At 43.9% G+C, this 13,091-nt stretch overlaps 1 protein-coding gene across 1 annotated transcript in view; it reads right to left on the bottom strand.

Annotated features, from left to right (window-relative positions):
* The window catches only part of TYMP (thymidine phosphorylase), a 318,282-nt gene that overhangs the window by 13,164 nt on the left and 292,027 nt on the right, over positions 1 to 13,091 (bottom strand). Inside the window, exons 8-9 of the mRNA XM_086952002.1 lie at positions 7,886 to 8,113; positions 7,434 to 7,574 (exon numbers count right to left, since the gene is read on the bottom strand). Coding sequence (XP_086808128.1) covers positions 7,434 to 7,574; positions 7,886 to 8,113 — 369 coding nt within the window. The remainder of the gene's footprint in view (positions 1 to 7,433; positions 7,575 to 7,885; positions 8,114 to 13,091) is intronic.

Raw genomic sequence — 13,091 nt, 5'->3', positions numbered from 1 at the left:
TAACACCGGAATCTCTAAACAACTCCTGAACAAGCCTCACATCATCCATAATTCACTGCACCCAAATCTCACCTCACCCCTGCAAGCTCCACTGGCTCCTAATTCACAAACACAGTCAATTCAAACTCTTCACGCACACCTACAAAGCTTTACATACACAGGATCTGCGTACCTCAGCTGCAGCATACAACAACAGATCAAGACATCTACATTCAGCCTCACAAACTCGTACACACCCCACCGCATTCAAAAATGCAGAACAGGAGGATACTCATTCTGTTACATAGGACCCAAAACATGGAACAATCTCCCATAACAAATCAGAGCCTCCACCTCGCTACTTGAGTTTCAGAAGAAGTTGAAGACCTGGCCCTTCGAATAATGCAGTGAGGGCCACAGGCCTATATCCCTGCTCAAGTGCCTGTATACCATCACAGGTGATTAGTGCGCTATACAAAGCAACATATCATAACATGGAAGAACTCAACAAGAACATCAACCATATGGTTAAGTTCATTTCAAGTTCAGTTTGCAGGGTTCAGTGCTTAGTGACAACCACGAGAAAATCAGAGCCTTTGCAAGTTGTTATCTACATCATTGTGTAACACTGATAAAGATAAAACTGTGTTATGGTAGGTATACTTTGCAGAAAATAGTTACTATTGTCCTTCTGTTTAAAGCCAACGTGCATATAAAAGCTCTGTAAGATGTAAACTTGCACAGAAAGATTCTTCCTATATTTCCAGTTTGTTTGTTTTTAACTTGGCTGGGTTTCATGAGTGACATTTTTTCACTAAGTGGAGAAAACACATTGCATAGGTGAAGGCAAAGGTAAGTTGGAAAGCTTTGCAAACTATGCAATAGAGTAAAATGTGGAGCTTTGCAAACTTTTACCACTAATGGAAAGTGCTTTGCATCAGTTGGATTTGACATCACAGGAAATTCTCTTTGGCTCGGGTTATACTTCAATCAACTTTATTTCGGTTCAATGAACCATAAAAGTACACAGTGCAAGACAACATAGATATACTTAAAAACATTATAAATACAAATCTCAGCTCATGACAATATAAATATGTAAAACAATCAAGCTACTTCAGTTGTCAAAAAGCTACCACAGTGCTCAGACAAAAGCCAAACGATCAAAAATCTAAAACAAATAGTCCTAAGGAGTGGGCTCATTAGGTGCCTGCTATTTCACCCGGATTATCTGAGTTAAATATCAAACCTATAAAAAAACAATCAATACATAGATAAAACCCACGGGAATCAATGTACAAAACTCAATAAATAGCCATCTAAAAGGAAAAATACAGCACATAAAAACTATCCCTCTGCTTAATGGCACGTTCAATATATATAGCAGCAGAAAAGCAGATCTTAATAGTGGGCAGAGTTAGCTGATAAATGAAAGCATCTCTGCAGTAGCGAATATTTGCCGCTCTAAGGATGGGCAGCAAGTGGCATCTCGTCAACAATGAGTAAAACTTACAGAATAGCATAAAATGTAGGGTAGTTTGGGGTGATTGACCATCACAAGGACGCAATGGAAGTTGTGAAAAATACGGGCCTTGTGACGGAAAGGCCGCAAGAAAGTACACAGTGCATAACCTAAGTCTAATCAATAAGAATTTGTTATGCATATTTCCCGCCCATACTAGGTATGGTACAGGTTTAACACTCGGACAAATTGCCATATAGGTCTGGACCGTTGGTTTATTTACAACACTTCGCATTCTATCCTCCAAGCATCTCTCTAAAACACATTCTTCAGGGTCCTAATAGAGCTGGCTAATGCATTGCTGGGAGAGGTAAACAAGTCCTCCTGTCCCATACTGCAACACATATTCTGAATATACTTCATTCAAGGAATACTCAGACAGTAGTCGAGTTTTTAGCAGTCTGCAAACAAAGCCCTGTTAAAGGAAGTCTGGCTTTTGGTCCAAATTCTGAGCCACAGAAGGAGGGGTTGAATTTGATGAGATTGCTTATGTAGCTAATCCCTGCCTCAGTCTCGCAGACAATGGAGCTAGTGCTTTGAGGGACAGCTAACAATCTCTTGATGAAGCCATTCGCAATTTTTTCGAGGCCCTTCTAATCTTCAATGCCCCACACCCTTGCCCTGTACTAGGCAATAGCACAACATTCGGCTGTATCGACAGTGGAGAGTTGCTTTATAGGCTTCCGACCAAGTTTGCGGACAAAATTGAGAATAGCCACCAATGATCTGGGGAAGGCAACAGCTCTGATGGTCTTCAAGGGTCCCCAAGAGAGACGTAGATCAAAGGGGATGCCTAGGTAGGAAAAAGTACAAAGCCACATTTCTTGCTGTTCGCTACAGACTATACATTGCCCTTTTTTCTTACCCCAAAAATCATTAGGCGAGTCTAATTTTGGTTAACCATAAGATCTAGACTGCCCTTAAACTCACTGAAACAGTCCAGCAGGAGTTGCAAGCCATTTGCAGTCCTGGCAATTAGGACAGTGTTGTCTGCATAACTTAATGTGGGAATAGTATGATCACCTACGCGAGCACAATCTGCCCTGAGGTTTACCAGTTTATCCTCCAGGGTGTTTATATAAATGAAAAAGAGGAAAGGAGCCAAGATACAGTCCTGGAGTACGCCCCTTGCCAGGCTAAAAGCTGGTGTGGTTTCCCCCCTGAGCCATACCGTACAGTGAGAGTAACATCATTGTTTAGATCTCTAAGAAAATGAACAATATAAAGATCCACCCCCATATCGGTCATGATACCCCACAATTTAGGCCTATTGACAGAGTCGAAGGCAGAACTCAAATTCATAAAAGCCAAATACAACTTGCCACACTTGGCCACAGTGTGTGCGGCAATTAACAGATATAGATTTAAGGACTGCTCAACTGTGACTAGGCCGAAGCGGAAACTGAATTGAAGATCCGAGAGTATGTTACACTCCTCTGCCCATAGCTGCAAACGTCCAACATAATTTGTGGCATAATCTTTGCAGTGGAATTAATCAGTGAGATGGGGTGATAATAAGGAGAATCATTTTTGTACCCTTTTTCAAAATAGGAACAATAGTTTCATGTGACAAGTTCTTGGGCGGCCAGTAGCTAAGGCAGAAATTCAGAACATTTGTCAATAAAGGGACCCACAGTGGGGTATTAGCTTTAAACATATCAGAGGAGAGCCCGTCTGGACCAGGAGCATCCCCAACTGGACAGATAGCCAAAGCCCACATAACCTCTTCCAATTCGATAGCTGGGTCCGCAAAAAACTTAGCGGAAGACTGGACACGGTTTGAATACCGGTCAGAAGCTGGCGGGAAACTAAAGGAATATAATCGGGGATATCTGGCTTCCCTAAACAAGAGTCAGCATAAAGCTTTGTAAAATGGGTGACCCAGATACCAGAGGGAATAACAGTATCAATACTAGGATCTTTTTTGGCCTAAAAAACAACAATTCACTGTCTCCTAAAAGCCCTTGCAGTCCCTAAGTTAATTTGCCTGTACCAGTGATGAAAAAGCTACCTCTCTGATAGTATTCCCCTGATTTTGAGGGCATCTGGATACAGAGTTCTGCATCTCTGCACCACGTCTTGTTCTCTAGGAGTTTTTCTCAGTGCAGCGAGAAACTGGTTACGGGCCTCATTACAATTAGCATTAAACCACTTTGCAGGTGACTTAAGTCCATATGGTACAGAACCAAAAGGAGATGAAATGCTGCTTTGCGGATCTTGTCAATGATATTAAGGAGCGCAGAACCCCAACCCTGAGTGTGATCATCTGATATACAAACCAGAAAGTCGGGGTATGTGGAAACCACTAACTGCGCTAAGAAAGAGGGTTCGCAGACCTTGGACCAGGCTTTTATTACCCCATGATTCCTAGAAAATAAGCGTGGAGGATCCACCACTGCGGAGCTTCTACAACCGATCAAGACATCTATGCTTAGCCTCACACACTCACGCACACCCCACTGCATTCAAAAATGCAGAACAGGAGGAGTATCATTCTGTTACATAGGACCCAAATCATGGAACTATCTCCCATAACAAACCAGAGCCTCCTCCTCGTTACTTGAGTTTCACAAGAAGTTGAAGACTTGGCCCTTCGAATCAATGCAGTGAGAGCCACAGGTCTATCTATACCCCAGATCAAGCGCCTGTATATCATCACGGTTGATTAGTGCGCTATACAAAGCATCATACATAATAAGGAAGAACTCAACAAGAACATGAACCATATTGTTACGTTCATTTCAAGTTCAGTTTGCAAATTTCTTTCCTTAGTGACAACCAAGAGAAAATCAGAGCCTTTGCCAGTTGTTATCTACATCATTGTGTAACGTTGATAACAATGTTTTATGGTAGGTATACTTTGCAGAAAAGTTACTATTGTCCTTCTGTTTAAAGCCAACGTGCATATAAAAGCGCTGTGAGATGTAAACTTTCACAGAAAAATTCTTCCTATATTTCCAGCTTGGGAATATGCAGTTAGCAAGAATCTCACTCCATTTTTGTTTTTGTTTTGGCTGGGTTTTTGAGATTATCTCACGAAGTGGAGAAAAAACATTGCATAGGTGAAGGCAAAGGGAAGCTGGAAAGCTTTGTAAACTATGCAATAGAGTAAAATTTGGAACTTTGCAAACTTTTTCCAATAATGGATAATGCTTTACACACCGTTGGATCTGACATCACAAGAAATGTTTTTTAGCACGGGTTATACACTATTAGGAACACAAAGTAAAATATCCTTTAGTCAGCAACAGAGCTGAGAAGATGTTATCCATCTCCCTATGAGCCACATCAATTAGGCCTTTGCCGTAGCTGTGCCTGTGAGCAAAGCAGAGTGGCTTCTAGGCGGAGCATAAGGCCATGGGTTGCCACTTAAAGGGCTGGTAGAATATGTGGTCTGGCAGGTATGCGTAAAGGGATGCCATTTTAGATCCTTTGCAGTCTTCATAGTAGGAATCGTGGGGTTCCCATGTATAATCTGTTTCCTTAATCTAGACAGAACATGAAAAGTATGATTGCAGTCTGTGCCTTCTTTGGGAAGCTTAGGAGAGGGGTGACATGTCAAAAAGTTTGTATTGAAAGTGTAGAAAGTGCTTATCGTGACTTGGGACACAAGCACGAGTGAAGGGGAATGGGACCACATGGCTTCACCGCCCAGCACATTTCACTCCCTACCGCTATGGTAAATGCAGTTCACTTTAAATGTTTACTGAATTTTAGCTGAAGTGTTTCACCAATGCTGGTGCAGGTTAGTGCTGTGAATCTCTAGAGATATGTGTTTCTGGATATTATCCATCATCAGTAGAGATAAAAACGAATTTTATCAGGGATTGCTGAGAAAGCTGCCACAATCGCCTCAGGTCTCAGTACCTCTCTCTGGCACACATGTGCAACTCCAAACGCTCGTCAGCTCAATGACTCCAGGGAGCCTTTTCAAAATAAATGGGGATGAGAACATACTGCTTCACCTCCCAGAACAGTTCACTCCTCTGCATTATGGTAAACACAGTTCACTTGAAATGCTTTCTTTTATTTTTGCTGAAGTGTTTCACCAAAGTTGATACAAGTTAGTGCTGTGAATCTCCAAAAGCAAGCCGGTTTTTATCTCTACTGATGATGGATAATATCCAGAAACACATGTGTCTAGAGAAAAGCCAGTCACGGCTACCTCCAGTAGAGCCAACAATGCAACCCCAGACTTGTTTTGAACTTGTTAGGACGCATCATGTAGCATGGATTCAGTGAGCAGGTGGTACACTAGGTTTTGTCAATTGGGGAAGGTTGTAAGATTTTGATATTAACCTTGCCTTTAATTTGTCTTTTCTGTTCCAGTTAGCATGTGTATGATAACCAACTACTTAGAGGTGTTGTGGGAATGCCGACATTGGATGGTCATGATCAATGACCATGGTCCTTTTGCGCCCTTTACTGACACTATGGCAAAGCATACCCTGATTCATTTTATCGGAACTGTCACTTTTGCTTTTACTTCTTATGTTCACTTTAGCTCTTCAGCCTGTGATTCTCATCTGCATCCTTCCTCTGTTGTTGAGGTAAGCTGCCCCATCAACATTAAATTTGCTTTAGGGATACGCAACAGTGATTGGTTTAGGTACAACATCTGCAGGAAGAGAGAGGGCCCTCAAGTCACTTCCACTTAGGCTTTGTACATGGTGTCCTGTTGGTGTGGCAGCCTGGCGCCTCCCATAATGGCCCTTTGTTAGCTGTGCTCTTGGATAGATCTGTTAGAACATACAATGCAAGCTATGAGGAACTGTTTGCAGACTCTTCAGTACTGAAGGTGCAGGCTGTCGATCACAATAGTATGATTAGCTGTTATTTATTTGGGAGTTTATAGTGTAGTTCGTGTGACCTTCCAGTTACTTTTGAAGACAGAGAGGTATTGGTAATGCCCAATTGAGAAAACGATGTGCAGAAGAAGAAGACAACCTATCAGGAGGTATGTGGCACATACTCCATCTGTCTAGGTTTTTAAGCGCCAGGATACCCGTAGGGTGACAGTATGCGCTATATAAGTGTGCAATACGATAAAAAAATAAAAATTGATACTTGTATAGCACACTACTCACCCGCAAGGGTCTCAAGGCACTTGTACGAATACCGCTGTGGAACCCATCCTGGCTTTCCCTGTGAGGGGTCCACTCCTGGGCACCCCCAAGGTGGAGGCCAGGCATCCTTAGCGTTGTGGGGGCCGTTGTGGAGATTAAGCAAGCTATTGCCCAGAGTTGCAGAGTTGGACTCCATGATTGGAATAGGCACCGAGGCGAGAATTATCAGGTCCGTGGAATTTTGAGCCCAAGACCTGCCGAGGTGGGGAATTGAACCCTGGTCCTGGGCTAGACCTCTACATCAGGGTCTGCCGCTCTAATCATTGAGCCACACTTCTCCACTACGATACGATACAATACGATAGCTGAAGTTGTGCTATCACAACCCCTGCAAATCTGAAAGGTCTGTTTAGAGTGCCGAAATAATTCAGATTTTTATTGCAGTAACTTTTCTCAGCATGGCCCAGGAAGAGCCCAGCCTCAATTCTGTGACTATGCTAATTATTCACTCTCCTGTGTCTGCATTATGACTTGACTCTCTTTGGGAACAATGTTGTCACTCACTAGTTTGAACGGTAGGAGACACTTGTTTATTACTGTGTGGATAGTTATCCTTCCGAGTGCCCAAGATTAGTTCCAGTTCAGAGAGACAATAGGGAAGTGACTCTTCCGGAGAGTGCGAGATGAGAGAGCATTGAACGGGGGACTCCGGGTTAGATTTGGGTGCAATGGCAGGCTTGCTTATGAGTTGCACCTCTGGATTATCAGGGGTTTTATCGTGATAACTGCTCAAAATGCTTGAAACATAGTTAATCTCACGATCAACATTGGATCGAACCGCCTTCCCATTATAATGAGGATCATACCTTCTGCCACGTGCTGGCCAACAGTCACCAATAGTTCTGCTCCCACGCTGTGGTTGATTGGCTGCCCGGCCTGGCTGCGGCCTGCTCCCATCTCTAGCAGCAGCAGTGCTATGGGCCTGGCATGAATCTTCTCCACGGTACCTGAAGACACAACATAAGGCTTAGAAAGAAATGGCAGAACATGTGGGTGAATGGGCAAAAAAGAAAACACATGGCATGCAAGATAGAGATGCAGGGTACTGCATGTACGAGAGGGGCTGAACCCTCCTGTAGAAAAGTGGGCACCCATTGGAAATGGAAGGCAGTTCTGGGGAAAGATGGGGCACGATGGGCAAAGGCTTTGCACCTGCATGGTAGAATTCGGCTCTCTAAAAAAGGTGGAAATTTAGGTGGAACGGTGGGGAACCCATCACAATACTGGAAAATACGGGAGGAATTCCCTGGTGGGTTACCTGTCCTGTGTGTCTTTAGTTCCAGCTGGTGCTCTGCACATCGCAAGGTCTGGAAGTAATCATTGCCTTCTGTGCAGAGAGCCTGGGCCGTGCTTGCCTCAACACCTTGGGCTTCCAGCATGGCTTGGAATTTCCTCAGTGCAGAGCCGTCATCCAGGGCTCTGCCGATCATCTCAGTGCCATGTTCAGCAGTATCAGCTCTACTGCACATCCACAGCAGGAACCCACCTGCAGGAGGGACAGCGTCACATGTTTGGCCTCATTGTAGAAACAAAGGGGGATATTTACAAAGAAGTGGTAGATTGAGGCGTTACCCATCATGACTTAACACCTCACTCCGCCACTTCGAAACGCAAGGCTGCACATTATTTACAAGAATATGGTGCAGCTTCGCGTTTCCCCCTGCGCTGGTGCTGCTCTTAGCAGTGTAACACCAACGCAGCCACCCTTGCATCATAGTGCAAGGGTGTTTGCGTGCAGGGGAAGATTGTTTATGTTCAGGAAGGTCTCCCTTCCTGCACATAAACAATCTTAAAATGCCATTTTGTCACTTCTATGTGTGCTGCTTAATGCAGCACACATGGAAGTTACAAGATGTCATTTTTAAAAACAGATTGCTTATGTGCAGGAAGGTTCACCTTCCTGAACATAAACAACCCAATGTGTTTTGCTATTTCCATGTGTGCTGCACAAGGCAGTACACATGGAATAAGCAAACACGAGGAGAAATAAATCATTTTTCCTTGTTTTGCCAAGTTAAGACCAGGTTTTCCCTAGTCTTAATTTTGGCGCTGCCTCCTATTTACAACACCCTTTTAAATAAGGGGCAGGTTCAAAACAATGGTTGTTGCGGTGGAATGCTAACTGCAACACCCACTGCCCACCCCCTTCACGCTAAGTATTGCATGAAAGGGGGCCTTATTTACAACAAGGCAGGGTTAAGCCACGCTAAGTGACTTAGCGCTGCCTTGTAAATAAGGCAAACCCCCATCGCCACAGAAATGGCACTAAAAGTGACGTTTTCGTGGCGATAGGGGCTTGTACATATGCCCAGAAAGACTCAAAAATGTCTTGATAAAATATCTACCATTCAATATTGTCGCCCGTTCAAAATGACTAAATACAACCATAGTCAATTTCCACCTATTTAAGGACTCTGCAAATGTTCTATTCCACTGCCGGTGCTAGCATATTATTATGATATAAGTGCTTGATATTAATTTAAGGTGCCAGTCCCAAGAAATATTTACATTGGTATTTATTATGGTGATCGTTTTTTTTGTATTTGTAAGTCTATGATTTTACAGAATATGTTTTCAGACAATATTTTCAGATGCCAGTTTTTCGACACTTGCCCCATGGAATACCCTACCTTGAGACATCAGGTTTGCCTCCTGTTATCTCAAATTTAGGAAACTCTTGAAGACCTGGGGCCTCATTTATGAAAACTGACGCATCGCTGCGTGAAAACAGCGATGCGTCACTTTTCTCTGCACACTCCTTGCGACATCAATGATGCGTCATATTTAATGTATGACGCATAATTAGGGCTCCCGGTTTTATGGTATTTATTTTTTTGCCATTTCCGTCTGTATTTATCCATATTTATTTTTCGCTCATTTTTTCTGTATTTATCCACATTTATTTTTGCCACAAGCAAAAGATGACGCTACAGCTAGTATTTTTCCACATTTATTTAAATTGACAATGCAACGCGAGGAGCTTGTAAATAAGCCCCAATCTGTGAGCTCTGTCGAAGGCCTGGAGGCAGGCAGGACACAGGTCATGTTGGGTCATTAGATTCCTGCTTGGGGAGAAAGGAAGATTGCTGTTGGGTAGAACTTAACCCCCACTCTTTGTTCCTGTTTAAAAGATTTAAGCCTATTGCCTTGAATTTCCATGATACAAACATGCAGAGCTGTGTTCAGTGAATAACCACAGCGTCCGTTGAGATTGATGCAGACCCAGCGCGCGTTCATTAGCCCTGGGTCTGTGTGTCACTGGACGGCCGTGCTGCGCCTGGGAATACTCACTGGACTGGCGCAAGCCTAGAGGGATCCTATCACTGATACACCTTGACAAACCCCCAAATTATGGTAGCCTGCGGTGGCTCGTGGCTGAATTCATGAGCCTGCAGCCACTGCCTTGCAGAGAGACGCTGCTTTAGTAATTAATGGAGCCGTCCTCGCCACACTCCAAGTTGGGACTCTGCTTCCGGCCCCGGCCCAAGTAAGTACCAGCTTCTGTAAGCTTCCCTCACTCCCCTTCCCTCACTCCCCTTCTCTCCCTCCCCTCACTCCCCTTCCCTCACTCCCCTTCTCTCCCTCCCCTCCCCTCCCTCCCCTTCCCTCACTCACTCCCCTTCCCTCACTCCCCTTCTCTCCCTCCCCTCACTTCCCTTCCCTCATTCTCTCACTCCCCTTCCCTCACTCCCTCCTTCACTCCCCTTCTCTCACTCCCTCCCTCACCTTACCTCACTCCTTCCCTCACTCCCCTTCCCTCACTCCCCTCACTCACCTCACTCCCTCTATGTCCCTCTGTCATCTCACCCTGCCTGTGTGTCAGCCCAGGCTGCTTCCCGGCACGCGCACACAGCTGCCCCGAGCACTTCACAGGTCTTTAAAAGACCATTTGCATGTTAATGTGGCTTTTGTATTTCACCTCTTCTTAGGCCCCCACAGAGCAGCAGAGTCTCCCAGAGTCGCGCTCCGCTCTGGTTGCCGACAGTCTTTAAAAAAAAATGTTCAGCTCCATCCAGACATTGTTAGAATCCATTAAAAACCTTTGACAGGGCAAAATGTTCTGTGTGACACCCGATCTTATTTGTAAGGTGTTAGTGTGATTATTGGAGGCGTTGTTTAGAGCTCAATGAGGTTGTGTTATCTTTGCTGCATTGTGCGGCCAGCCATGAATGTCACCTGGGTAAAATAACTAAAATGTTTAATATCGGTGCCAAGCTCTGCAATACTCATCCCTTTGCCACCGCTCTGATCATGCATTGCTGAAAAGCAGGAAACTTCTCAAAACTAAAAAGAAAAAGCAACAAAAAAAAGTTTTTTGTTACGGCCTGTTCAGTTGCAGCGCCTTTAAGCTTCCGCACACGTGCGATTTATAAATAAAATGAACATCACATCATAATATTTTTAAAACAGAAAGGTAGACACAAGGTTCTCTTATGCACAGGATGATGGTGAATTATTTTAGCTGACAGTGTATGGTTGACTAAACGTTGCAATTCATAAACTGTTTTCACAGTTGGACAGTTCTTTTGGGCTCGTTATGAAACTGCGATGTCGATGTTGATCAATGGCTATGGGGACAGGTTAGAGATCTCTGCAAAGCAATGTGGAAAATGTATTTGAAAACTTCTGTTCGAGGTTACAAGGGAAGTGCCCTTCAATTTCTGGTGCTCTGCTGCAGTTTTAAAATCTTCTTTTTCAAGTTGCTTAAATGGATGTAAATTCTGATACTTATATCCTGTCTCCCTATTATGCATTGCTTTATTTTGCTTGTGAAAGTATCACTCATGGTAGTTGAAATGTCACTCTTATTTACATAGCAATCTGAAACCTTGGCTGCTATGAAGTCCGTCCTAATCTGACTCTGGCAGGGTCTCTAAAAGGGGTGAAATAACAAAGCGCCTCATTAACAAATAAATGGTCTTTCAAAGACCTGTGAAGTACTTGGGTGCGGCTGGCAGCTCTGTGTGCACACGGGAAGCTGTCACCTCTTAACCCTCTAAGGAAGGTTAGACACCAGACGGCAGCACAGCAAAATACACTAGTATTTTCCCGTTTTTTATATATAAATACAGATAAAGGAAAACTTGTTTTCCGTCTGTATTTATATGTAAAAATCTGTAAAAACGGAAAACCGGGAGCCCTACGCATAATGTCGCAAGGATTTACAGATACGTCAGTATTTCTGACGTATCTGTAAGCGCAAAAGTGACGCATTGCTGGAGTGTGTCACAAAAGTGACGCAACTCCAGCAATGCGTCCTTTCACATGGGGAAAGCCCCATGTGAAAGGGCTTGCGTCAGTCTTACGCCTGCTGTGAGGCAGGCGCAAGATTTTGACGCAACAGCATCCTAAAAGTGACGCAGTGAAATCTCATAGATTTCACTGCGTCACTCTTACGAGGCTTTTTGCGGGGGAATGCCCCCTCTGCAGACATTATACCTGACGCAGGTATAATGTGGCGCAGGGGTTTAAAAAGTGACGCATCTACCTAGATGCGTCACTTTTTAAATATGGCGCAACAAGGCGCATGTTTTACGCCGCTGGTGCATCACAAAAAGTGACGCACCGGCGGCGAAAAACTGACGCAAGGCCTCATAAATAAGGGCCTTGGCTTTTGAAGGTGGTACACGAATAACTTGTGGAGCGCATAATTGTAGTATTGCTTCTATAGCTGTAGCGCCCAGAGACTTTTCAGTGGATGTGCGCTTTACAAAATCTGGTAACATAACATCGCATGCTACCCAGGGTAGGATATGGGCAGAGATTAAAGGGTTCCTCCACGAACAGGATGTTTCTTGAGATCTCCTCAACACGTGGACATTTCTCTGCCCAGCAGATTGCACGTACTCTACAAAGACTGCACGACCTGCATAGTAACAAAATGATATCTGCCTTTCTTTGTCACCCAGGTGAGTGTAATCTAGATAGGGACCACTTCTTGCGTCAATACTGCACTTCGTTTCCAATACCATCTCACATCCCCTCCCAACCAGATTTGTATAACTTTAGAATGGCTCTTTCTTCAGAGCATTCGGTTCTCAGGGCCAGCACCCCACCTCTGGAACAACTTGCATAGTTAAATGCACCATTTGCTACCTTTGCCAGCCACTTCAGAAAGTAGCAGCCTGTGCTCGCAATAACAAGTTACTACAGGTGGGTCTTTCTTGGATCTAGAATTGCATCAATTTTTCCTCGCCAGTCTATTGTGTATGGTATTACATGTTTGTCTTATTTGCCTTGCAAATCTCACATATATGAATGACTGAGTCAAGAGGATTACTAATGCTTAGTGGACTTGGTCATTGTAGCGAGGCTGCCTATTTTTGACTCAATTCTTGATTTAACTATTATTATCTGTGCAGCATTAACAGTGCACCCTAGGTATCAATGCAACCAGTATATGTGGCATTCGCTGAACTTTGAACCCATGGTCAGTTAAGCATTTCTACCTGGCTAAATGTACT

This window comes from Lissotriton vulgaris, unplaced genomic scaffold, assembly GCF_964263255.1.
Source record: "Lissotriton vulgaris unplaced genomic scaffold, aLisVul1.2 SCAFFOLD_968, whole genome shotgun sequence".
NCBI classification, from domain to species: domain Eukaryota; kingdom Metazoa; phylum Chordata; class Amphibia; order Caudata; family Salamandridae; genus Lissotriton; species Lissotriton vulgaris.
This window is presented reverse-complemented; position numbering and strand designations above follow the sequence as displayed.